General features: G+C 43.8%; 1 protein-coding gene across 1 annotated transcript; it reads left to right on the forward strand.

Moving 5' to 3' along the window:
- Positions 1-1,192: 1,192 nt before the first annotated feature.
- Positions 1,193-26,212, forward strand: LOC119954852 (interleukin-1 receptor-associated kinase 4-like). The gene is made up of 13 exons (XM_038780434.1): positions 1,193-1,248; positions 2,711-2,890; positions 3,003-3,212; positions 4,417-4,562; positions 10,352-10,549; positions 14,098-14,258; positions 19,830-19,903; positions 19,991-20,105; positions 20,529-20,638; positions 24,023-24,206; positions 25,431-25,493; positions 25,836-25,994; positions 26,076-26,212. The coding sequence occupies exons 3-13, from the start codon at positions 3,052-3,054 to the stop codon at positions 26,115-26,117; spliced, it is 1,413 nt and encodes a 470-aa protein (XP_038636362.1). The 5' UTR covers positions 1,193-1,248; positions 2,711-2,890; positions 3,003-3,051; the 3' UTR covers positions 26,118-26,212.
- Positions 26,213-27,335: the final 1,123 nt, after the last annotated feature.

Below are 27,335 nucleotides of genomic sequence, written 5' to 3' on the forward strand. Positions count from 1 at the left end.
AACTTTGCCATGTTACACTCTGTCCCTGCTTGCAGATCATTTATATAGATTGTAAACAATTGAGGTCCGAGGACTGACCCCCGCGGCACCCCACTGGTTCACCAGCCAGAGAAGGACACATTTATCCCAACCCTCTGCTTTCTGTCAGTCAGCCAATCCTCAATCCAATCCAGTACTCTGCCCCCTATCCCCTGTGATCTCACCTTCTGGATCAGTCTTTTATGTGGCACATTGTCGCACGTCTTCTGTCTAGATCTATCACATTTACAAGTTCCCCATTATCCACCTTGCTGGTTACGTCCTCAAATAACTTGATAAATTTGTTAAAAATATTTAACTATTCACTCAAAATTTTATAGAGGCCTGTCAACCTTCGATCAGTTTTTCCCTCACCACTCACCCCACTTGAGCCATCTGTTCCCTGTTCCAAGTTGTCTTTACTTTCTCCTGTTCTGCCATTAACACATTCTAATCTCTTAATGTGTCACGATCAGTACCATTTCCATTTCCATTGTGTTTTTGTCCATGACATCTGTCAATCTCCACTTATCTCTGGTCCTCTATCCAGCCCTACTTCTCCACGCCCCCCACTCAAATTTAAATCTATTTCCAATTCTCTCCAGCTTTAACAAAGAGTCATCCAGTCTCGAAACGTTGGCTCTCTTCTCTCTCCACAGATGCTGTCAGACCAGCTGAGATTGTCCCACATTTGCTGTTTGTGTTTCAGATCCCAGCACCACGGCAATTTGCTTTAATCTTTGGCCCTGGAGACTTGTGCCCGCCTGGCGACGACGTGACCAACTGCCAGGCACCTGGTATCTCGCCAGTCATTATTTGTAACAAAGCGAGCTGTCCGACATGCCTCAAGGAGAACGATGCGTTTAGCAGTGTGTGGGTCCAAAGTGGCCATGCCATTGCTCGGGAAGTGGCCCAATTAGCTTGTGGGGGAAAAAATCATTCCCTGGACTCCACTGTGAGCAAAACAAAAGAAAAATTAAAATGGTTTGAAAAGAAAATTCCAAATGATCAGGAGGAGGTGGTGATGGGGGGTTAGACTGTTTCATTGAGTCATCTACTCAGGTAATGAGGAGCCTGTTTGCTCTCCATTGGTATTCCAGCCATAGAAACAGTCCAGGGCCAAAGGTCCATGCAGCAGTTAGTTGGCATCGGGAAATGACGTCTGACTGGGGAGCGGAAGTGACGCGAGTCGGGCGGCCATTCGTCGGAGCAGGAACCCGGGGCGAGCCGGTGAGTGACAGGCCCGGAGTCACCATAGCAACCGGGCGGCGGCAATGGCGGGCCAGCTGGCTCTGTGGTTTAATCCCCGCTCTAATAGCTGCTGACGAATTGGTTGCGATCGCCTCGCCCCCACCCACCCAGTCAGATCCTCCCCTTTGAAAGAGGAAGAAATATCCGCGGTGGCGGTTCGGAGTTAGAATCCCAGTCTCACTGGCCGGAATACAGTAGTCACCTGTGGGAAGGGTTGTTACTGGAAGTCTATAATGAAGGCCTCCTAACACCTAACAACTTTGGCAAGGTCTCCTTTACATTGGGGAGACTGAACACAAACGGCTGACCAATTTTTTATTCGGTCCACAAGCATTGATCCCCTTATCTAACTGACATTGGAGACAGGCCAGAGAAGGTCCAATAGGGATTTTCTTGTGAGGAAAGGTTGGACCTGTAGCCTTTGGAGTTCATAAGAATGAGATATGACATTGAGACATATATATAGGATTCTCATGGGGATCAACAGGGTAGATGCTGAGAGAGTGTATCTCCTTGTAGGAGAGTAGGATTAGGGGGAGATGATGGAAAATTAAGACAGATGATGGAAAATTTCTCTCAGGGTAGTGAATTTCTCTAATGCCGAGAGCTGTAGAGGAGGAGTTGTTTAAGTATGTTCAAGGCTGAAATAGACATTTAATCCGTAAGTGAATCAAGGGGTATGGGGATATTGCGGGAAAGTGGAGTTCGGGGTGACATCAGATCAGCCATGATCTCATTGAATGCTAGAGCAGACTCAATGGGTCAAGTGCCCTACCTCAGCTCCTGTGTCCTATGACCCCAACCTTCCTGATACTTGCCATTTTAACTCAGCACCTGGGGCAGCACGGTGCGCAGTGGGTTAGCACTGTGGCCTCACGGCGACGAGGTCCCAGGTTCCATCCCGGCTCTGGGTCACTGTCGTGTGGAGTTTGCACATTCTCCCCGTGTTTGCGTGGGTTTCGCCCCCACAATGTGCAGGGTAGGTGGATAGGCCATGCTAAATTGCCCCTTTTTGGAAAAAATGAATTGGGTACTCTAAATTGATTTTTTAAAAATTTAACTCAGCACCTGGCTCTCATGCCCACCTCTGTCCTTGGCCTGCTGCAATGCTCCAGTGAAGCTTGGTGCACGCTGGAGGAGCAGCACCTCATCTTCCAGTTGCAGCCCTCAGGACTCGACGTTGAGTTTGGCAACTTTAGAATTTGGCTATTCTCCTTCATCTTAAACCCCTTTTTAAAAATATCCCATGCATGTATTATCTCAAAGCAAACCATTTCTCCCCCCCCCCCCCCCCCCCCCAACACACACACCAAGCCATCTGTCTTTTGTTCTTAAGGTTGCTACCTTTTTCTGCAATCGCTTAGAGCTTTAACACATTCTCCCTTCAGTTCTGACATAGTCAAAGGACTCAAAACGTTAACTCTGTTTTCTCCCCTTACAGATGCTGCCACACCTGCTGAGTTTTTTAGCATCTTCTGTTCTTCTACTTGATTTTCGCTTGGGCAGCTACTTCCTGCAAATTTCTCGGCCCTTTTGATGCTCAAGCGACATGTGAATAAGGTTGGGCTGTTAAAATCGGCTGAGTCTGCCTGTTGCTGTTTTCAAATAGGCATGTTGCAAGGTATGCCAACTTCATGTCCTGGAGTTAAAATCGAGCCTTTTGCAAAGGCGTCTCTCATTATGAGTCTCATTTACCTTTGCCCCCTAATCTTGGTATGATTTGTATGTTTCAGGTTTTCCCCAGCGAAATTAAATAACATTTTTTTTACTAAATGAAGAAGCATGAACAAACCATTGACTCCAAAATCCTACATACGCCACTTGAACCATGGGCTTATCCGAGAACTTTCAGACATGCTGGATCCACAAGACGGGTGGATGAAATTAGCAGCAAACATAAAAAAACCTACAGGAGAGCCAAAATACAGCCAATTACACATAAGGTAAGCCAAATTGTTCAAGGGACGTACTTATTTGAATGCTCTAGAGGTAGTCATTTGCACCTATGAAAAATTGGTGTTTCATTATTAACGATTTTATGCTGCCTACTCTGGGGCTGGTCGGGCGAGAAGCCCATAACATTGGGCTCCATGCCATGAGCACATGGCCTGCCCCCTCAAATGCCCCCACTTGGAGGACCCCTGAGGCCTTCCTTGACCTTCTTGCCTCACCAGCACCCCCCCCCCCCCATCAAATCCCACTCCAGCCCCCCAACCCATTTTCCCTCCCCTTCCCTGCCTTGTCCAAACGCACCCCCCGCATCCCCTTCCTTAAATCCAGTCCATTGTAGCCACTGGGGAAATAAAAATATATTACTTTCCTGCAGCCACCACGACACCACTCACCGAACCGCTGTTGACCTCCGGGCCTGCCATAAGGTTGGGAACAGGCTCGCCAGTGTAAGACCAGGGGTAGAGTGGTCCATGCTGGGTTTTAGGTCCTTGCACTTATCACATCTCTGTGGCTTCACAGCGCCAGAGTCCCAGGTTCGATTCCCGGCTGGGTCACTGTCTGTGAGGAGTCTGCATGTTCTCCCCGTGTCTGCATGGATTTCCTCCGGGTGCTCTGGTTTCCTTCCATTAGTCCCGAAAAACAAGCTGTTAGGTAATTTGGCCATTCTGAACTCTATGTCTGTGTAGCCGAACAGGCGCCAGAGTGTGACAACAAGGGTCTTTCACAGTAACTTCATTACAATGTAAGCCTACTTGTGACAACAAAGAATATTATTATCTATCGCCATATGGAGGGATTCCAAAATGGTGGCCTAACAGCTATGGCCATTTTCAAATTCAAGTTATTTTTAAGTTGTTGAAAGGGTGCCTTAAGATGCAGGCATCCTCTCTCTTCCTTATCTGCTTTGAGGCCATGCTGGAGGGCCTCCATTGGCCCTCGGTTTGGGAGACCAACTGTTTCCCTTAAGCATGCCCTTTGGCCACAAATGAACTTATTCAATGAAAAATCCATGCCAGGTAACTGCTCACGACATTATGCAGGGCCAGGGTCCCATTTGACCCTGATATCTCGGACCCTAACCAAAGTCCTGCCCTGAAGTTCGACCATTGTTGGAAGGAGAATTATATCAGTTGTCTATGGACTTACAGCAAAATAATGAACCTTATATTGAACAGAACTATTTCATGTCTTCAGGAGATTTGAAAGTGTGATTCATATGGGCAAGAGCCCTACCACAGAGCTTCTGTTTGACTGGGGAATAACCAATGCCACGGTCTATGACTTGGTGGAAATCCTGATTCAAAATAATTTTCTAGCTGCAGCTAGCTTGCTGCTGCCAGGTAAGGAATTCTGTTTTTTTATTTATTGTACACCAGAGCCAAAATTCAAATGTAAATGCATTTATGTTAAATGTTGTTGTCTGTCACTGCACAATGGAACATTCACACATCCTTATGTGCAGCAGCATGTGCATCTGACTTTTAATTCTTCTTGAGTTATATTTATCACAACTGTATTTTAAAACACTTTTTCCAAATCAACTCACGGTAAAGAATTTTAATAAGTAAAAATGGATTGGTAGCACTTAAAGGATGGCCCAAAAGCTTGCTAGGGTCATGGGCCTGGATTTTCAGCTTTTGAGGCGGGTAGCCGGTGTTGGGACAATTTCTGACTTTGTGTGCCCGCCTCAGAAGAACGTGCCCACAGTGATAGAGCCTTCATTGCCAGGCAGCTGTGGGCTGCAGTTGGGCCAGCTGACATAGGAAAGGGATCAGAGGCTGCCAAGAATACATAATGAGGCTTGGCTGAGTGCCCAGAAATCCAGTAATCTGTTGAATCTCCTGAGCCCCAATGGAAACATTGCTTACATATGAATTAGTAGTAGGAGTAGACCACTCAGACCCTCGAGACTGCTGTGACATTCTATAAGGTCATGCCTGATTTGATTTCTCCACATTCCTGCCAACCCCCTATAAACTCTCACCCCTTTACTTATCAAGAATCTATCTGCCTCTGCCTTAAAAATATTGAAAGTCTGCTTTCTTGCCCTCACCCCAATCTTCCTCATCACAACCGCCCTTGAGGCAATACCATGTATTGCTAAAGAGTGCACTTCTTTCCAGCTTAAAGGTCAAGCATTTTTTAAATCTAGGAGAGTCAGGATATGGCTTTTGTCACTCCAATGGGTAGGTAGCTGCTGTGGCTTGGTTGAACTCTTGACAGTGGTGTACAGTCACATGAAGAGGATTAGTAGCTTGGTGGAGTCAGCGGCTATGAAAGTAAACAGGAAGGGACATGCATGACAGAAATGGCATGATGGAAGAAAGTAATTAAGTGTCATTGATAGAAAGCTATGTGTTATTGTTAAATATTAATGATAGGACCATAAATGTAGGAACAGTAGGCCATTTGGCCCATTGAGAGCATGACTGATCTGATATGATAATCCTCAACTCCACTTTCCCGCCTTATACATATGCCCCTTGATTCCCTTACTGAATACATATCTGTCTATCTCGGCCTTGAACATACTTAACGACCCAGCCTCTACAGATCTCTGAGGTAAAGAATTTCACAGATTCGCCCCCTCTGAGAGAAGAGGTTTTTTCCTCATCTCGGTCTTAAATGGACGAGCTCTTAACCCTGAGATTAAACCCTCTGGTCCTCGACCCTCCCACAGCGGGAAACAGCCTCTCGGCATCTACCCTGTCAAGTCCTCCTGGGAATCCTATATGTCTCAATAAGGTTGACTCTCATTTTTCTAAACTCTAATGAGTACAGGCCCAACCTACTCAACCTCTCATAAGAAAGTCCCTCCAATCCGCAATCAATCTAGTGAACACCCTCTGGACTGCCTCCAATGCCAATATATCTTTCCTTAGATCAGGGGAACAAAACTTTTTTTAAATATAAATTTAGAGTACTCAATTCATTTTTTCCAATTAAGGGGCAATTTAGCGCGGCCAATCCACCTAACCTGCACATCTTTGGGTTGTGGGGGCGAAACCCACGCAAACACGGGGAGAATGTGCAAACTCCACATGGACAGTGATCCAGAGTCAGGATCGAACCTGGGACCTCGGTGCCGTGAGACTGCAGGGCTAACCCACTGCCCCACCGTGCTGCCCTCAGGGGACCAAAACTGTTCACAGTATTCCAGATGTGGTTTAACAGTAGTGATTTCCCTATTTTTATACTCTATTTGCTTTTAAATAAAGGCCAATATTCCATTTGCCTTCCCTATGATCTTCTGAATTTTCATGCTCGCTTTTTAGTGATTTATGCATGAAGGCCCCCAAATCCCTCTTTTTGTGCTGCAGCTTTCTGCAGTCTTGCTCCATTTAAATAATATTCAGCTCCTTTTTTCTTCCTAAATGGGTTCATTATTTGCCTGCAATCTGGGAGGGAGGGGCCTTTCAAGTGATGAAGGAGGGGCTGCAACATTATTCTGAGATCAGGGCGCCCTTTAGAAACGGGGCCCTGATCTCGGAGGAGCACGACCTGTCAGCCAGTTTAGGCTCCACCCCTCTCAGGATCAATGTAAAACCCAATCCTCTGAAATAAAAATTATAGGTGCCATTGAATGGCACACTAGCATCGTTCTGAGCGTCAACAGGAAACACTCTGCTGGCGGGAGCACTTAAACTCAAAACTAGAGATTGGGTCCTTTATGCCATCCTCACCACTTGCCGTACCACCTCTTTTTGTGCCATCTGAAAACTTTGCAATAGTACATCCACTTCCCTCGTCCAAGTCATTAATATATATTGTAAATAATTGTGGCCCCAGCACTGATCCTTGTGCACATTGTCCCGTACAGTTTACCATCCTTAAAATGCCCCTCTTATCCAAATTCTCTGTTTTCTATTAGTTAGCCAATCCTCTATCCATGCTAATATACTACCTCCAACACCATGTGTTCTATGCCTTTTGTGCGGTATCTTAGCAAATGCTTTTGGGAAATTCAAGTGTATTACATCAACTAATTTCCCTTTATCTAACTTGTTTATTACCCGTTAATGAAGCCTTGCTGACTCTACTTGTTTATATATGTATTTTTAAATATTCTGTTACATCTTTTATGATGGACTCTAACATTTTCCCAATAACAGCTGTTAAACTAACTGGCCTCTGGTTACCTGTTTTTTGTCTCCCTCACTTTTCGAATAAGGGTGTTACACTGGCAGTTTTCCAATCCTCTGGCACTTTTCCAGAATTAAGGATTCTTGGAAGATTACTACCGGTGCAACTGTAGCTACTTCCTTTAATATCCTGGGGTGCAATTTAGCCTTATTAGTTTCCCAAGTACTTTTTCTCTAATGCGAGTTATTGTATTTGTTTCCTTCCTCTGTTTTTCCCTTGATTATTTAGTATTTTTGAAATGTTATTAGTGTCTTTCACCGTGAAGACTGCCGCAAAGTATTTATTTATTTAAATTTTTTCCAATTAAGGGGCAATTTAGCCTGGCCAATCTAACTACCCTGCTCATCTTTTGGTTTTGGGGTGAGACCCACACAGACATGGGGAGGGAGAATGCGCAAACTCCACACGGACAGTGACCCGGGCCCGGCCGGAATTGAACCTGGGTCCTGGCACTGTGAGTCAGCAGTGCTAACCACTGCACCACCGTGCCGCCCGCAAAATATTTATTTAACTCCTGTGCAATGGTGAAGGAAACTTGGTGGGAAGCATTCTTGTTCGAGGAAACCGCAGTTAACCATGGTCTCAGTAATAATGTTAATTCTACTGTGTACACTAATAATAATAATCGCTTATTGTTACAAGTATGCTTCAATGAAGTTACGGTGAAAAGCCCCCAGTCACCACATTCCAGCACCTGTTCGGGGAGGCTGGTGCAAGAATTGAACCTGAGCTGCTGGCATTGTTCTGCATTGCAAGCCAGCTATTTAGTCCACTATGCTAAACTACTTTACCTTCCCCATATTGCTAAGTTTAGAAACTCAATCACATCAATTAAATTGTTCACATTTAACTTATCCAAAGGAATATTTTTTAAAATGTAACTTAAAAACGTTGCTGCTTTTGGTTAACTTTTGATCTTTTAGAAGAGGTAATGATGGTAAAAAAAATCCTATTAACTATTAAGGGTCAGCATGAATGGCATCTCTTTCAACTCTCCAGTTACCTCTATCCTTTACTTTCATTAGATTTTTTTCCTACTTTAGCTGGCATCAGAACTCTTCCTAGTCTCCCACTTTACCTCCTGGCTCAGCTAATTACTGCTTCTGCAGCATGACATGCAAAGTTGTTCATGTTCTCAGACCGAAACTTCAGCATTCCACACATTACTGAACCGTCACCTTGTACTGAGGTAGAAGCAGATCACATCTATAGCTGTAAGTATGCTCAAAGAGGGAACATTTTGAACCTTCATCGTTAATGGACAGAAAATCTAGCTCATTATTTACCATAGGAGGATACCTGTTTAATTTAATGCACCAAATATAAGTGACACAGAGCGACCTTGATGATTGACCAAAACCTGTATGTCTTGCGCTGATAGTAAATGTTCAACTACATCATTTTTCCCATATGCATGTTGCATGTCTAATATATAGAATATAACTAATTGGGAGGTGAATTGGTTCCATGTTCTCCCTCAAATTGAAAGTGATGGAGCATTGTAGAGACGTCGGGATTTGGAGATTTTCTCCAGAATCGTGATCTTTAAATCATATCTAAACTCAATCCCGACCCCACCAACAATTGAAAATCCAGCTCAGCTACTTGAATTATTGTGGAAGGAAAAACATGGAGCTGGACTTTTCGGTGGGCTTCGGGACCTGGTGTCTGTCCAAATGGAGGTCCTGACCCCGCACTTACTGACAATCCACTCACTGATGCAATCATAAAACCATAGGTTGTAGGAACAGAATTAGGCCACTCAGCCCATCGAGTCTGCTCCGCTATTTAATCATGGCTGATATTTTTCTCATCCCCATTCTCCTGCCTTCTCCCCATGACCCCTGATCCCCTTATTAATCAAGAATCTATTTATCTCTGTCTTAAAGACACTCAGTGATTTGGCCTCCACAGCTTTCTGCGGCAAAGAATTCCACAGATTCACCACCCTCTGGCTGAAGAAATTCCTCCTCATCTCAGTTCTGATGGATCTCTCTTTAGTCTGAGATTGTGTTCTCTGGGGTTCTAGTTTTTCCTACAAGTGGAAATATCTTCTCCACGTCCACTCTATCCAGGCCTCACAGTATCCTATAAGTTTAATAAGATCCCCCCTCATCCTTCTAAACTCCCAACGAGTACAGACCCAGAGTCCTCAACCAGATTCCAGGGATCATTCTTATGAACCTGGATGCAGCCTCCTAATTGGTCCCCTTCATGGACAGCAGACAGGTTTTCAATGCTGTCAGCCCAATCGGAAGCCGTGCAACTCTGGAACCTTGACAGCCCCATCATACAGGTGGACACTGCTGAGGTTATTTGTGGACCAAGATGGAGGCACCCTCGCTGGCTTGCACAGCACTGAGAAAATAATCAAGATCTAGGCTAGTATTTGTATCGGGGTGGAGAAAAGCCCCTCCATTGGATCGGGCTCCATCGTAATTGTGATCTTTCATGCCTGTGGCCCCATCATTGAAACATGGAGTTTCTGACTCTGAAGAACTTCCAACTTGCCGCTTCCATTGAGTTGGTGCCTTCTACACATAGCGGGGGGCAGTTCCATTCGCAGGGAAACACTGGCGAAGCTGCAAAATTGTCCCACCTTGATGCCTTAATTGGCTGTCCTCCTCTGTGGGGTAGGCAGTTAATCTGCAACCCCCCTTGCCTAAGGGAACCTTCTTAGTGGCAGAACTACATTAGGGAGGCATACTGATGCGGCTCCCTCTGCCTCCTCTGCCTTCAACTTCTTATCCATAGCCATCTCCTTTGTTGTGTGAGTTATAGAAGTGCAACCACCTTTGAAATTTGATTCCCAAACATGTTATTGTCTACGTTCATGATTTATTTTTATTGGAATAATTATTTTCTGCTGTTTACTCTGTCTGTATATCACCGTTTTCCAAAGCGGACGTGTCTATATAAGAGCAGATGACTTAAAGGTTATATTGCATGCTTTGTGTTGACTGTGATTTGTAATTTAACTTAACAGATAAAGTACCATTGGCTATACCACCTTGCTCAGTAGCTGAATTTAACAACCCTATCCATGAGTCTGTGCATAAACCAATACGACAGGTATCCAGTAATGAACCTGCCTACTATCCAGACAGCAGAACTGAGAAAGAGACTGTCCTACTGGTGAACAGTTCAACTCCACCATGTCCACCTCATGATTGCTCAGAAACTAGTAAGTTAATTTTTTTTAAATAAATTTAGATTAGCCAATTATTTTTTCCAATTAAGGGGCAATTTAGCGTGGCCAATCCACCTACTCTGCACATTTTTGGGTTGTGGGGGCGAAACCCACGCAGACACGGGGAGAACGTGCAAACTCCACACGGACAGTGACCCAGAGCCGGGATCGAACCTGGGACCTCAGCGCCGTGAGGCGGTTGTGCTAACCACTAGGCCACCGTGCTGCCCTACTAGTAAGTTAATTAAAGCAATTTGCAGTATTGTGCATGTGTGCATGGCTTATGAATAATCTGACTAAAGATAACAAAGTCAAGATTGATTGCCCTGCCAAGTATTTGCAAAGCTAATGGGGCTAAAGGTAGACAAGTCTCCTGGCCCTGATGGAATGCATCCCAGAGTGCTAAAAGAGATGGCTAGGGAAATTGCAGATGCACTAGTGATAATTTACCGAAATTCACTAGACTCTGGGGTGGTCCCGGTGGATTGGAAATTAGCAAACGTGACGCCACTGTTTAAAAAAGGAGGTAGGCAGAAAGCAGGAAATTATAGGCCAGTGAGTTTAACTTCGGTAATAGGGAAGATGCTGGAATCTATCATCAAGGAAGAAATTGCGAGGCATCTGGATAGAAATTGTCCCATTGGGCAGACGCAGCATGGGTTCGTTAAAGGCAGGTTATGCCTAACTAATTTAGTGGAATGTTTTGAGGACATTACCAGTGCAGTAGATAACGGGGAGCCGATGGATGTGGTATATCTGGATTTCCAGAAAGCCTTTGACAAGGTGCCACACAAAAGGTTGCTGCATAGGATAAAGATGCATGGCATTAAGGGTAAAGTAGTAGCATGGATAGAGGATTGGTTAATTAATAGAAAACAAAGAGTTGGGATAAATGGGTGTTTCTCTGGTTGGCAATCAGTAGCTAGTGGTGTCCCTCAGGGATCCGTGTTGGGCCCACAATTGTTCACAATTTACATTGATGATTTGGAGTTGGGGACCAAGGGCAATGTGTCCAAGTTTGCAGATGACACTAAGATGAGTGGTAAAGCGAAAAGTGCAGAGGATACTGGAAGTCTGCAGAGGGATTTGGATAGGTTAAGTGAATGGGCTCGGGTCTGGCAGATGGAATACAATGTTGACAAATGTGAGGTTATCCATTTTGGTAGGAATAACAGCAAACGGGATTATTATTTAAACGATAAAAATATTAAAGCATGCCGCTGTTCAGAGAGACTTGGGTGTGCTAGTGCATGAGTCACAGAAGGTTGGTTTACAAGTGCAACAGGTGATTAAGAAGGCAAATGGAATTTTGTCCTTCATTGCTAGAGGGATGGAGTTTAAGACTAGGGAGGTTATGTTGCAATTGTATAAGGTGTTAGTGCGGCCACACCTGGAGTATTGTGTTCAGTTTTGGTCTCCTTACTTGAGAAAGGACGTACTGGCGCTGGAGGGTGTGCAGAGGAGATTCACTAGGTTAATCCCAGAGCTGAAGGGGTTGGATTATGAGGAGAGGTTGAGTAGACTGGGACTGTACTCGTTGGAATTTAGAAGGATGAGGGGGGATCTTATAGAAACATTTAAAATTATGAAGGGAATAGATAGGATAGATGCGGGCAGGTTGTTTCCACTGGCGGGTGACAGCAGAACTAGGGGGCATAGCCTCAAATAAGGGGAAGTAGATTTAGGACTGAGTTTAGGAGGAACTTCTTCACCCAAAGGGTTGTGAATCTATGGAATTCCTTGCCCAGTGAAGCAGTTGAGGCTCCTTCATTACATGTTTTTAAGGTAAAGATAGATAGTTTTTTGAAGAATAAAGGGATTAAGGGTTATGGTCTTCGGGCCGGAAAGTGGAGCTGAGTCCACAAAAGATCAGCCATGATCTAATTGAATGGCGGAGCAGGCTCGAGGGGCCAGATGGCCTACTCCTGCTCCTAGTTCTTATGTTCTTATGTAATGAAATACAGAATGCAATGAATTGGTAAGATTATTCACTTCAGCCCCATTATTCTGAAGAGCTAAAATTTCAATCCGCTGAAATCTTCATGAGTGGAGAATTTTCCTGTTCAACCCATGAACAATAATTTTGATACAATATTTACCACTGACAAATTATAGATATTACTGCTGCAATTCTGACAGCCAGATAATTGAGAATGTAGGGTGGGATTTTCCGTCCCCAATACCCGGTCCTACCCAAAGACAATGGTTCCTGCAGCATCCCCCGGCAGAAAATCCCGGCCATACTGTTTTGCAAGAAACTTTAATGGCTCCAAACTCATATCATTTGCAAAACTTTGTAAATATTTCTTCAATTTGTCTGTTTGTCTAAATTATCCAATTGTGTACAAGCCATTGGCATAGTGGCACAGTGATTAGTACTTCTGCCTCACAGCTCCAGGGTCCCAGGTTCAATTCCGGCCTCGGGTGACTGTGTGGAGTTTGCATTTCCCCTCGTGTCTGTGTGGGTTTCCTTCGGGTGCTCGGTTTCCTCCCACAGTCAAAAGATGTGCAGGTTAGGTGGATTGGCCATGATAAATCGCTCCTTAGTGAACAAAAGGCTAGGTGGGGTAACTGGGTTATGGGGTTAGGGTGGAGCTGTGGGCTTAAGTAGGGTGCCCTTTCCTGATGGGTCGAATGGCCGCCTGCACTGTAAATTCTACGATTCTGTGATCATATTCTTTCATTCATAAGTTGGACACCCAAAATCAATGCAACACCTTTATAAAATGCATGAAGTCTAATATCTTGTGCAAAGTTGGTGGGCGCAATTCTCCAAAATTGAGACTACGTGTTTGCGCCATTGTGAATGCCGTCACATTACACGATGGTGCAAAACGGGCACGGGGACAACTGATTCTGGCCCCCGCAGGGGCCAGCATGGTGCTGGAGCAGTTCACGCCGCTCAGCCTCCCTTCCCGGCGCCAAATGGGCGCCGCACCAACCCGCGCATGCGCAGTTGGGCTGCGCCAACCCTTCTTCAGCGGGCCAGCCCTAACGCAACATGCTGTGATGGTTCGGGGTCCGGCCACGCAACAAAGTAGGCCCGGGGGGGAGAGGCCAGCCCGCCGATCGGTAGGTCCCGCCGATCGCGGGCCAGGCCCATCGGAGCCCCCCCACCCCCAAGATGGAGCCCTCCCCCCCCCCCCCCCACAGGCCGCCCCCCAACCCTTCGTGCAGAGTTCCCGCTGGCAGCGACCAGGGGTGAACGGCGCCGGCGAGACTCTGCGGTTTCCGCGCGGCCGCTTGGCCTATCCGGGCCGGAGAATCGGCGGCCTGCAACAAGTGCCGCATCAAACGCGCCAGCGCAAATGGCGCTGATTCTCCGCACCTCGGCGAATGCTCGCCGGCAACGGGGCGGCATGGCACAGTTGCGGCGATTCTCCGGCCCGGCGCAGGGCTGGGAGAATCGCGCCCAAAATGTGGTGAAACGAAGCAAAGTTCAGAAAATCAAAGGGTCATTGTATTTAATTAGATTGTATTTTAAATGGTAATATTCTATCATTTTGGTAGATTACTTACATGTTTTGAAATTTGTCTTTCAGATCTTCACAATTTCAGCTATTATGAATTGATGCAGAGGACTGGTAACTTTGATGAACGTCCAGTAGCAGCCGGTGGCAGTAAAATTGGTGAGGGAGGGTTTGGAGTTGTCTACAGAGGCTACATTAATAACAGAATGGTGGCTGTGAAAAAATTGACAGCAGTGAGTACTAATTTATAGTGTGTCATTTAACTGCAGGCATATTTTTTACATTGTGTTGTTGCACATTTTAAATTTTTACCAGATACTCCAGGTGCAGGTTGGTTAGGTTTGTGGTTATTCATTAATTCGAGATGAATAATTTGTTAATTGCACAGGAAATCTGTAATTAGGCCTGTCTTTCAGCAGGAGCACTGTATCTAATTCTGGGCGCCACAATATTATAAACACCAATGACGAGGATTTATATTGTAACTTTAACATAGTAAAATGTCTGAAAACACTTCACAACATCCAACACTTACATTAAGAGTGGTGGCAAAAAACTTGATCAAAGAGATCAGTTTTGATGAGGACCTCCTAAAGAGGTGAGAGAGAAGGTGAGCGTGGGTTTCCTCCGGGTGCTCCGGTTTCCTCCCACAAGTCCCAAAAGACATGCTGTTGGGTAGTTTGGTCATTCTGAATTCTCCCTCTGTGTACCCGAACAGATGCCAGAATGTAGCGACTAGGGGCTTTTCACGGTAACTTCATTGTAGTGTTTATGTCAGCCTTGTGACAATAAAGATTATTATTATAAGTCAAGAGGCAGAGAAGTTTGGGGCATTCCAAAGCTGAATACAATGATGGAGCGATGAAAATCAGCAATGCGCAAACCACTTCCCTTCCTCAACATTGCTGGCCAATGTGGGCGAGGGTATCTGAGAATACATTCTTGCTGGTTCTGCGTCACGTGATGTGTAGTGGCGTCAGCGGAGTGTTTGCGCGGGCTTTGGGCAGATCACCAGCTTGATTCTATGACCAACACCCTTAACAAACCTCTCATCATGCTTTACAAGAATCCAGAGTTTGGGCACCTCCATACCGTTTCTCTTTATGGCAACAATGAAATATAACAGGAGAAAAAACTGGCGATGAAGATTGTGGCAGAAAAAAATAGCTGAAAGGTGGATTTTCGTCGACTGGCTGTGGAACGGCATTGAAAGCAGCGGGGGAGTCTCGGGTCCGGACTGGCACACACACTGATGTCGGACGAGGCGTTGCCACCAATGTGAAGGTTTAACAAAACTTTACGGTCACAGCTGAGAGTGGGAGGACCGGGAGTCGGGGAAGACTTATCTTGAAGTGAGTGGAGTGTGGGCTGCAGGGACCGCCGACGTGGGGAAGCTACATAGGCTGCGGAGAACAGAGATTTCAAAGTCTGCTGACTCTGCACAGGCCACTACCCGCCTGAAAAGTTAGAATATACTCAGGCATAAATGAGAAAGATTTCCCAGCAGTTGCTTCAAGGAATTGTTCGTGCCAACACTTTCCAACACATTCGGAAGGAAGGAAGTGTGGGCCCTAGGAGTCGGGATTCAAAAATGGCAAGAGAAACGAGCGCCAGGAATATGTTTCATGAGGATTATGAAACATGGGACTCATATGAAGAAAGATTCCAATTGTTTTTAAAAGCTAATCAGGCACCAGAGGACGTAAAGTTCGCAACGCTTCACCATTCAGCTGCCCATAAAATGTTTATGCTGCTACAGAAACTTGTTCACCCAGCAAAACCAGGGGTCAAGGCCTTCATGTTTAATAAGGATACGGGGATTCCACACCGAGTAAAATAAAGATTGTCAGTGCTAATGGTACCAAACTTCCAACGATTTTGAGGACCACTTGAAAGGCAATGGTATACACCGTATCAAGTCAGCTCCATATCATCCAGCAACGAATGGATTGGCTGAACACTTTGTGCAATCATTAAAGCTTTCTATCAAAGCATCGAAGGACCAGGGAACATTATCAAGAAGAGTAAACAAATTTCTAATATTGTATCAGAACACTGTACGTGCTACCATGCAGAGTTCACCGGCAATGCTGTTGTTTAAAAGTAAACTATCAACACAATTTGATTTGTTAACTTCACCTGATTCTTCAGAGGTTATCAATGACAACAAGCACCAACTGCGAGGAGGGAGAAATCTCTAAAATGTGAATATTCAACCAGAGAGAGAGGGTGCTATCTCGGAGTTACACCACCAACGAGAAATGGATACCCATGACGATCTTACAAAAGACATATCCAATATCATACACCGTACAGTTGGGCGATGAAAGAGTTTGGCGACATCATGCTGATCAATTACTTGCTGCACAAAGTGAGTTTGCAGAAACTTCTGAAGAGGTTATACCTTTAGAAGATCTAGAGAGCTATCTATACTTTGGAACAGAGACCAAGGCAGTGACGAGTTCAGATTCTGTTTCTGTGAATTTTTCAATGCGTATAGTGACAGATACCGAAATAATTTCTCAAGAAGTACCAACTAAGGAAAGGAATGAGGACACTTTCAAGGTCACAAGTAGCCGAGTTCAAGAATGGGCAGCACGGTAGCACAAGTGGATAGCACTGTGGTTTCGCAGCAGTAGGGTCCCAGGTTCGATTCTCCGCTGGGTCACTGTCTGTGCAGATGCTGCACATCCTCCCCGTGTCTGCGTGGGTTTCCTCCGAGTGCTCCGGTTTCCTCCCACAGTCCAAAGATGTGCAGGGTAGGTGGATTGGCCATGATAAATTGTCCTTAGTGACCAAAAAGGTTAGGAGGGGGTTATTGGGTTACGGGGATAGGGTGGAAGTGAGGGCCTAAGTGGGTCGGTGCAGGCTCAATGGGCCGAATGGCCTCCTTCTGCACTGTATGTTCTATGTACTGAATTCCACCACAAAATAATAGGCGTCCACCACAGAGACTGTCTTATTGAATTGTATATATGTATCCAAATAATATGTCGGGATCTGTTTGTTAATTGTTGTTGTTTCACGAATGAAGAAAAGGAGCAGGGATGTTAGGTATCTGGGAATACGTTCTTGTTGGTTCTGCATCACGTGATGTGTAGTGACATCAGCAGGGTGTTTCCGTTGGGCTTTGAGTAGATCACCATCTTGATTGTATGAACAACACCTTTAACAAACCTCTCATCGTGTCTTACTAGAATTCAAATTTTCTCTTGCCGGCAACAAATAATTATAACGGGGCAAGTCAGTAATTTTTGCACATAGTTTAACAATTAAGTTGCACATGAGGAGTAATCGCTTCAATACCTCATACTTTATACCCAGGCAACTACAGTAATTTATCCAGAATTCATGTCATCGAATTACAACACCTCACCATTGTGTAACAAAAGAAGCCTTACAAAAAGACTGACAGCCCACTTTAGATGGATGGTTGCAGCCTATTTCAAAGGATAACAAAAACAAATGATCTTTTGCCTTTATTTCTAACATAAACTAATAATTGTGCTATGCCCCTTTGATGTTGAGGTTAATTAAATGCCAGCATTAATAAAATTTGCTGAGTCCTAATGGAAAGATTCAGCAAAAATGAGTTTTATTTTAAAGATGTAGGCCCTTTGCCTAAGTTAAATGTTAATTACATTGTACATAAACCCTCCTAGATTTTTGATTTTAGACTCTCTCAAATAATTGATTAACTTAATGTTTACAGACTACAGTTTGTTCGTGATATTTTTTACTTATTAGAGCAAACCATATTTTATCTTCTGGCTTATTTCTTTCACTTCAGACAGCCATTTTTGATTGTATGCCGTTTCTAATTTAACTCGTTTAAGTGCCATGGCATTGTTCATGGATCAGAAAACAGGACTTGGCTCACAAGTGTGAAAGGTGAATTTCAACAGACCGACAAAAAAAAACCAAGGGCTGGATTCCCCGTCGGTGGAAACCTCCGTTTCGCCGGCAGCGCACTCACGCCTGAGAATTTCCCGACGGCGTGGGGGTGCCCACAATGGGTAACCCCATTGGCCGGCTACTGGGGCAAAGGATCCCGCTGCTGGTGGGCGAACGCCACACCAGAAAATGGGTGCGGCAGGACGAAGAATCCCATCCCGAACGTTTAAGGAAAAGAGTATATGTGTAGGAAGCACAGTAAAGAACAGGAAAAGAAGCTCTGTAAATTTTTATATTGCATTTTCTTGCATTTGAGGGTATTTTTTGAAATCTCAATTTCCAGAAGAAAAGCTTCATGCCTCGAGACCTTCCTAAGTATAAATATACGATATAAAAGGTCTAACTCCTCCCCTTCATAAATTTCTACATCCACAAAAGACAAGAGTTTTTTCCATGTCCAATAGGACTCGAGAAAGGAAGAAAGGCTGACTTAACTGACTTATTACATTTATACAACACCTTACACAACCTCAGGCTGAGTACCTTTGAAATGTAGTCATGTTGTGATGTATAAAATGCAGCAGCTAATTTGTGCACAACAAAGTCCCACAAAAGGCAATGTGATTGTGACCAGATAAGCTGTTTGAATGGTGTTGAGTGCAAGATAAATATGGGCCGCGGGATAACTCCTGTTCTTCACAATAGTGCCACTAGATATTTTACATCCACTGAGGGGGCAGATAGGCCTCAGTTTAACATCTCAACTGAAAGGCACAGGAGTAGCAACACAATGCCTTCCTCATTATTTTTCAGGCATTATCCCGCTTTCTGAATTTGCTTGTATGAATTAGGTGTTGGTGATTGCTGTGTGGCACTGGTGTATGAATAGCCAGCAAATTGCAGCTGCAACCTAAACTTGTTTTTTTTCATTAGTTGGTAACCTTTTATCTAATTTTCTTTTCATCTGCTCATTTATGTTTCTCAATTTGGGATTAGTCATTGTTAATTTCACGGTGCCCCTTTACACAATGGTTGTACCAGTTACTTGGAGGAAGAAGAGGATGAAAATCAGCTTATATTACGGAAGATGGGGTCCTTTCTATCAGTTCCCTTGTAACCGCATCTGTTGGCGTCAGCCTTGATTCAGTACCACCTTCAGCTCCTCACTCACCTCCTGGCCAGAAGATGGTGGGTCGGATATACCATGCAACCCATGGGAGGCAGCCCGCCATTGGCCACCCTAGTCTGCCAATGGGGCTTCCTGTTGAATGCACCCCTCGCTACTGGGAAACCCACGGTGGGGGTGAACCTTCGGCTGGTGAGTTCAAGTCCCATTTCTGGCACTTGAGCACAGAAGGTAGACTGACACTCTATCATAGTATTGAGGGAGTGCTGCATTGTCTGTGCCATCTTTCAGTTGAGAGATTTAATGGAGGTCCCAATCTGCCATCTGAGGTCACTGTATCACAGAAAAGCAGGGAGTTCTCAATGGTGTCATGGCCATTATTTATCCCACAATCAATGCTACTAAAATAGTCAAATAACACAGGTGTGACTGCGTTATGCAGCTCATTGTAAAAGGAAGTTTTAATTTTTTTAGAGAAAAATAACCATTTTTGGAGTCTCATCCATCACTACTTCTTCTTGCTTTCTTACTTACAAATTTCTATAAAACCATTGAAATATTGGAGATCTTTTATTGTAAAGATTGTTGGCTTAAATAACCAAGTTCTCTTGAGTTAACTGTGGTGACTTGCTGTAATCTTTGATATTATACTCTGCATTTTTATTTTGTCTAAACATTTAGTGTATTATTTCTGAAATCAGTGCTGGAACAGAAACGGTATGTATAATTCAATCAATGAATATAAAACGCAGCATTTTAACGAGTTTACTTTTTTTATATATAGGCACTGGATCAGCATAATGTCAGTATGGGAGAGCTGAAACTTCAGTTCAGTCAAGAAATTAAAACTTTGGAGAAGTATGTATAGCTTTTAGAAATAGTTTATACCACTCATTCTGGAATTTTACTGTTATCTATTGTAACCACCATGTCATATATTCATAGATTTCAACATGAAAACCTGGTTGAGTTACTTGGTTTTTCCAATGATGGGGAACACTCCTGCCTGGTATATGCCTACATGCCTAATGGGTCATTGCTGGACCGATTAGCATGCCTGGTAAGTACAACTGTGTTCTTTAACAGTCAACATATGGTTATCTTTATTTTCAAGAGCTTTTTTTAAATAGAACACTCTATGATAGGCGGCACGTTAGCACAGTGGTTAGCATCGTTGCTTCACAACGCCAGGGACCCGAGTTCGGTTCCCAGCTTGGGTTACTGTGCGGAGTCTACACGTTCTCCCCGTGTCTGTGTGGGTTTCCTGGGTGCTCCGGTTTCCTCCCACAAGTCCCAAAAGACGTGTTAGGTGAGTTAGACATTCTGAATTCTCCCTCCGTGTATCCGAACAGGCGCCGGAATGTGGCGACTAGGGGCTTTTCACAGTAACTTAATTGCAGTGTTAATGTAAGCTTACTTGTGACAGTAATAAAGATTATTATTAAATTTAGCAGTAACTTGGTTAATTCTGAAACCTCTTTAGGATAACACAGCTCCAATTTCTTGGAATACAAGATGCAGTATTGCTCAGGGTACAGCCAATGGATTGAAATACTTGCATGAAAATAATCATATCCATCGTGATGTTAAAAGGTAAAGAATGTCAATTATGTCTTTGCACTTTATATTTTGTATTCAGGATATATAACGTAATTCATGTAATTGTGTCTGAGAAAACTAGTCAAATAACTTAAGAAGCTATTGGTTGAACCTCCCCATCACAATGGATTTTTTGCCTGATCAAGTTGAAATTCCATTAAAGGTTGTGGAAATAAAAGCTACTTTAACCAATATTTAAGTATTAATGGATTAATAACACTCCACTACACCATTTGCAATTATTTCCATCTTACTGTAACATTACTGAGGACAAAGATCATAACGATAGGTTTGATATATAGATAGCAATTTTAAAGAAAATGAGGATTACGACAAACAATTATGATCTATTAAGAGAGAAAGGGTCGAATTCTCCCATCTGGGACTAAGTCTCGTGACAGTGCTGGGGACAGGGAGTTTGCCACTGGGGAGATCGGCAGGAAACCACGGCATATCTTCTGGCCCCAACTTTATTGGGGATTTGGCATCGTGGGGCGAGCTTGATTGCATGCGTCCTGCCATCTTATCTGGATGCCATGTTGAAAAGGTGCCCAATATCAATACCCACCATTTAAGAAGATGGATTTCTATGAACACTCTGAGGCTGAAAGATTAACCACCTCAATGATACTGAAGATGAAAGATTCACCTGATTGATCCCCCCCCCCCCCCCCCCCCCCTCCCATTCCAGGGTCGCTGGCATCCATCCTGAACCCTGGCAGCAGCCCTGGGCATTCTTCAGGCAAGTAGCATGCCATGTTGTTCCAGGCATGCTTTGGACTGTTGTGTTTTGCTGCTGGCGTTGTGGAGAATCGGGTCTGGGGGGGATGATTTTGGTCAGGCCTTCATCCGTACTCCATTAGAACCATAGAATCACTTGAATGCAGGAGGAGGCCATTCTGCCCATCGAGTCTGCACCAGCCCTCCGAAAGAACACCCTACCCAGACCCTTTCCCTATCACTGTAACCCCATAACCCCAACTAACCTGCACATTTTTGACCACTAAAGGGCAATTTAGCACTGCCAATCCACCTAACCTGCACATCTTTGGACTGCCAGAGCAAACCGGAGCACTCAGAGGAAACCCGCACAGGCACAGGTGCCAACCAGTTTCACTCCAGCCACCAGTAGGTTTCCCGATCCACCGTGGCAGGCACCAGCAGAAGATCCTGCGGTAAATTCATACTAACGTAAAACAAAATTTTGGTGCTGAAATCTCCCCACTCACTGCCCGCCACTGAACCTGCTGGTGAGAGCATGGGGGAATTCCGCCCCATGGTGGCAAAAAATCTTACATCGAAAAAAGTGAACCCTGAGTTGGAGTTTTAGAATAAGAAGCTCAAGAATCTAGTTTTAAATCAGTTTTCATACTCGGACTTCTCTCTAGATGGTAAGCTTAGATGGTAAGCTTTGCTTATCTTAATGGGTTATCTATCGTAGAGAGGTAAGTATGGCTGGAATGTTTTTTTCATGTAAAGCATGTGAATGTCTGAGGAGATGTCCATTTCCTACAGAAGAATAGTATAGATGCAAGAAAGGGGGAACGGAATAATAAAATGAATGTTAAGAAACATTTTGGTGGTTTCCACACATAGAATTTTACATAGAATTTACAGTGCAGAAGGAGGCCATTCGGCCCATCGAGTCTGCACCGGCTCCTGGAAAGAGCACCCTACCCAAGGTTAACACCTCCACCCTATCCCCATAACCCAGTAACCCCACCCAACACAAAGGGCAATTTTGGACACTAAGGGCAATTTATCATGGCCAATCCACCTAACCTGCACATCTTTGGACTGTGGGAGGAAACCGGAGCACCCGGAGGAAACCCACGCACACACGGGGAGGATGTGCAGACTCCGCACAGACAGTGACCCAAGCCGGAATCGAACCTGGGACCCTGGAGCTGTGAAGCGATTGTGCTATCCACAATGCTACCGTGCTGCCCAAATGAAGCTGTGTAATGAAGCTTTTTGTGACTGGCTTTCCCCGTCTTTATCCTATCTGTAATCTATGTGGAATATCTTGGGTAAAAGCAAACGGCTCTCGTGTCTACAGGCCTAGTGTAGTTGTAGAAAATGGTGCAATTCTTCCGTTAATCTCTCCCTCACTTCAGAGAATCCCTTAACTTGCACTGTGATCTGAGTTGAGCTGAGCTCATTACTCTGTGCTGTACTCAATAATACAGTACACAATAGTTAGTAACAAGTATATGAACTGCATGGGATACTCTTGGGCCTAAATTCCAATTATCCTACCTAATAGCTGAAGAATGAGACTTTCTGTTTGCTCAAGATCAAATTGCCTGAGCCGTTCAAATTGCCTGATCATAGAATCGTAGAGTTTACAGTGCAGAAGGAGGCCATTCGGCACATCGAGCCTGCACCGGCCCTTGGAAAGATCATCCCACCTAAGGCCACACCTCCACCCTATCCCCGTAACCCCGCCTACTAACCTTTTTGGGCAGTAAGAGAAATTTATCACGGCCAATCCACCTAACCTGCACATCTTTGGACTGTGGGAGGAAACCGGAGCACCCGGAGGATACCCATGCAGACATGGGGAGAATGAGCAGACTCCACACAGACAGTGACCCAAGCTGGGAATCGAACCTGGGACCCTGGAGCTGTGAAGCAACTGTGCTAACCACTGTGCTACCGTGCCGCCCTTCCATTTCTCAATGATCACCGTCAATTTGCATATTTTAACAAACGTCTATTGCAGTATTGGTACAATTTGGGATAGGGATGCTAAACAGCCACTTGTGGGTATAAACAGCTGGTCTGACCAAACACTTCAGTTCAAACTTGAAATGAGCCCATTTATAAAAAGTATAATTTCATTAGAGCCAAGTATACAGTTTCTGAGTATTTCATGAAAGTGGCCTAGAATACAGTTGGAGGCCCCACTTCTGCAGATAGTAGAACTGTACATTTGCTTCCCATTGAGAGCAGTGGATGTGGGAATTCTGACAAGAGATGCTATTCCACTGCTCCTGCCACTTTTAATCAGTTCAGGACATACAGGAAATTCCACCATAATTTCCAACAGGGTGGAGACCTGGCATAACTTTTTGGTATTTCCACTGCCAAAGGGTTCTGTTCACTCCAGATGTACTTTTGTGTCCACTGCCAAATACAGGAGTTTTCACGGTCTAGGTTTCGATTGTATATTTCTTTCCAAGGCACGATATTTATTATGATACAATGAGCACAAAATATGAAAAGAGTTATTATTTTATCTATTCTAATATTCTTAATCCTGAGCAACCCTAAGAAGTTCATATAGCATGCGTAATTGCCAATACATTGAAACTTGTCTTGCTTACATAAATCTTAGCTCCTCAAATCTTGTTCGCTGTTCATTGTTTTTTACAGTGCAAATATCTTGTTGGATGGCATATTTGTTCCCAAGGTGTCAGACTTTGGACTTACTCGAGCATCATCACATTTAGCACAAACAATGTTAACTGAGAAGATCGTAGGCACAACTGCATACATGGCTCCAGAGGCAATGCGGGGGGAGATTACGCCAAAGTCAGATATTTTCAGTTTTGGCATAGTAAGTACTTGCGGTTATTCTCCTGAGACCTGAATGAGTGAAATGTTCTCCAGTTAACAAAACATTGGAGCATATGTCTCTAGGAAATGTGCATTTATAATAGACTTCATACTTGTATGAATGGATTTCCTCATTCTATGCTGAAAAATGGCATATCCTTCATTTTCCTGAGGGCCATTTTCAGGCTTCTGGTTTGTTGGGTGGGTGAGTACTACCAGAAGCTCAATTCAAATTCTTGATGACCCTTACCCAGGAAACTGGGCTGAAGCAGGGACTGGGGATAGAGGATCTATCCCAAACATCTCTGGGCAGAGTCAGGAAAATCCACACATCACCTGAATGTTGTTAATTTCAATTATTCACCGAAGATTTGACAATTGGCGCTGAGCAAAAATTGACTTTTAGAGCCACTTTGAAGTTTCAGAAAAAGAAAACAGCTAAGCCTCCTGATTGTGGTACATTAGCCCTCCTTGTCCTCTCTGCAGTTAACTCAATTGCCCAAAAACATCCTATTCCAATGCTTCCATCTTTTGTTCAGCTGCATTGGAAGCTTGTTTTCGGCCATACCCATCTGATCATACTCAGTACAATTCAAGCGATTGCTTAGTTTCCCACCATTGCGCTGTTATCTTTAAAGTCTGCTGAGGTTCTGTCTATGGCCCCCTACCTTTCCTAATCTCCTGTTCCTTGGGAACATATCCATACTTATGGGGTCAGTTCACATGTGCAGTGATTATATGCAAGCTCTCAGTCCCAATCTTGTCCACACTGTTTGACCTGAGGCCTTGATGGTCTGCAATTTCTTAGACATTGGGAAGTCTGAAGTGATTATGTTCCGCCACTCCATGAACTCTGTGCCCTTGTCACTGATCTTGACTATGGTCTTATGCTGAACCAGGTTATTTGCAACTTTGCTGTCACATTAGACCTACAACTGATATTCTGACCACATATCCTCGTCATCAAAATGACCATTATTTCTGTTTCTGCTCCCTCATACTTGGACACTGTACCTGATCTAGGGACCATTATTGGGAAAAGGCTTGACAGTGGCCACTTTACAACAGAACTGTCATGGTTCCTTTCAAAATCTCCGACTGGTGGGTGAGACCCTCTTTCAGCCTGATAGAAACAAGTCAATATTGTCAGCGGTTGGAGTTTTAAAATATTCAGAACAACTTGTCAAAAATACAGCTAACTGTGCCTTCCTCCTTCTACACACAGGTCTTACTAGAAATAATAACAGGACTGCCACCAGTTGATGAACATCGTGATCCCCAATTATTGGTAATACAACATTATCATATTTGTAGGAATGAAGGGGTACCGACGCAGTTTAATAGAATTGATGTCTAGGTGGAGAAAATTAAAAAGTCCCATCCCCATCCTCTGCATCCTCCCCACACTTTTCCTTTCCCTTTGTGATGAGAATAAAATTCCGATATGTATGCACAAGTGAGTCCATTTGAAGATTTAAATACATTAACTGACCATTGTTTTTTGTTGAATGCAATCTTATAATCAACATTTAGAAGTATCAAGTTTGATTTGCATACTGAGGAGATTAACAAAATTCTGTTGAAGAATTATAGATGGGATTTGATTTGCACTTTACCTTTAATCCTCAAGCTTGACATCAAAGAAGAAATTGAGGATGAAGAAATGACTATTGAAGATTATATTGATAAGAAGATGCAGGATTGGGACTCTGTGGCAATTGAGAAAATGTATTTAACTGCAAGTCAGTGTTTAAATGAAAAGAAGAATAAGCGACCAGATATTAAAAAGGTTTGTAGCTTTGATATATTGATATAGGTTACAATTGTATAAATGTTTTAAATATTTATTTATTTTTAATGCTGTTTGCAGGTCTATGATTCGTTACAAGAGATCTCGTTGGTTGTTTCGTAATGAGATGAAGCTTGGATCCTCTGTTACCAGTGGATGGGTTATTCATACACAGTAAAAGCTTAGCATCATTGTTAGCTACAATGTTCCGGAGAAAATGTGTATGTGTGTGTGTGTTTATTTCTATGCAGATCCACATATTCTTTGTATCGTCTTGAGAACAAAAGTACTTATGCCCACTCATCCGCATCGCCATCATGAGCAATATCCTCCCTCTCTTTGGTTATGTCTTTGTTCTTTCCAAGTAAATGTAGAAAACATGAAGGTAAAAAAGAACAAATCATTCAAATTCTTGAATTTTACCTTTCCACTAAAAAGGTTTTACCCAATCCCATTGTAACAAAAAATAACCTTATAGCATGCAGTATCCAAGAGGAAACCTTTTTGATAATACTGTTGCTTTAAGTGTTCTGAATTTTTTGAGATAAATGAATGAAATTATCCTAACATATCTGTAACTCCATTTATGGCATGTTAATGTTGAAGCTTCTGGCTTACCTAAACATTAGACTTGCCCTAGGAAGCCAGCCCCATGCCATGATTCCCTATGCTCGAGCACCTCCTTTTAATTTTGTTTTGAATCTATCTACAATATGAAGAGGTTGAATAAACTCTGTTTGTTCTCACTGGAACGACGGAAGTTGAGGGGCAACCAGATGGAGGTCTACAAAATTATGAGGGGCATAGACAGAGTGGATAGTCAGAGGCTTTTTCCCAGGGTCGAGGGGTCAATTACTAGGGAGCATAGGTTTAAGGAGTGAGGGGCAAGTTTTAGAGGAGATGTACGAGGCAAGTATTTTACACAGAGGGTAGTGGGTGCCTGGAACTCGCTGCCGGGGGAGGTGGTGGAAGCAGACGATAGTGACATTTAAGGGGCATCTTGACAAATACATGAATAGGATGGGAATAGAGGGTTATGGACCCAGGAAGTGTAGAAGATTTTAGTTTAGACGGGCAGCATGGTCGGCACAGGCTTGGAGGGCCGAAGGGCCTGTTCCTGTGCTGTACTCTTCTTTGTTCTTTGTTAACCAGCCCCGGTTCCCAGACATCCAAAGCTCAGCCTTCATTGGACCTTATTGTAAAACTTATGCTGACCTCCATCTAGATCCGCCTCATGCACACCAGAAATATAGACTAACCTCATCTTCATCCTGCAAAATTTAAAACAATAAGCTGCAATTCCAAAACCAGTTCAGAATCTATTCATGTAATTAGCAGTGT

Source organism: Scyliorhinus canicula, chromosome 20 (assembly GCF_902713615.1).
Source record: "Scyliorhinus canicula chromosome 20, sScyCan1.1, whole genome shotgun sequence".
NCBI classification, from domain to species: domain Eukaryota; kingdom Metazoa; phylum Chordata; class Chondrichthyes; order Carcharhiniformes; family Scyliorhinidae; genus Scyliorhinus; species Scyliorhinus canicula.

What these genes read in the sequence shown, in the direction of transcription:
- LOC119954852 (XM_038780434.1), top strand. Translation starts at nt 3,052, where the DNA reads ATGAACAAACCATTGACTCCAAAATCCTACATACGCCACTTGAACCAT. An exon ending in TCATGATTGCTCAGAAACTA is followed by an intron (nt 10,550 to 14,097) that starts GTAAGTTAATTT and finishes TTTGTCTTTCAG; the next exon opens with ATCTTCACAATTTCAGCTAT. An exon ending in AGCGACCAGATATTAAAAAG is followed by an intron (nt 25,995 to 26,075) that starts GTTTGTAGCTTT and finishes TGCTGTTTGCAG; the next exon opens with GTCTATGATTCGTTACAAGA.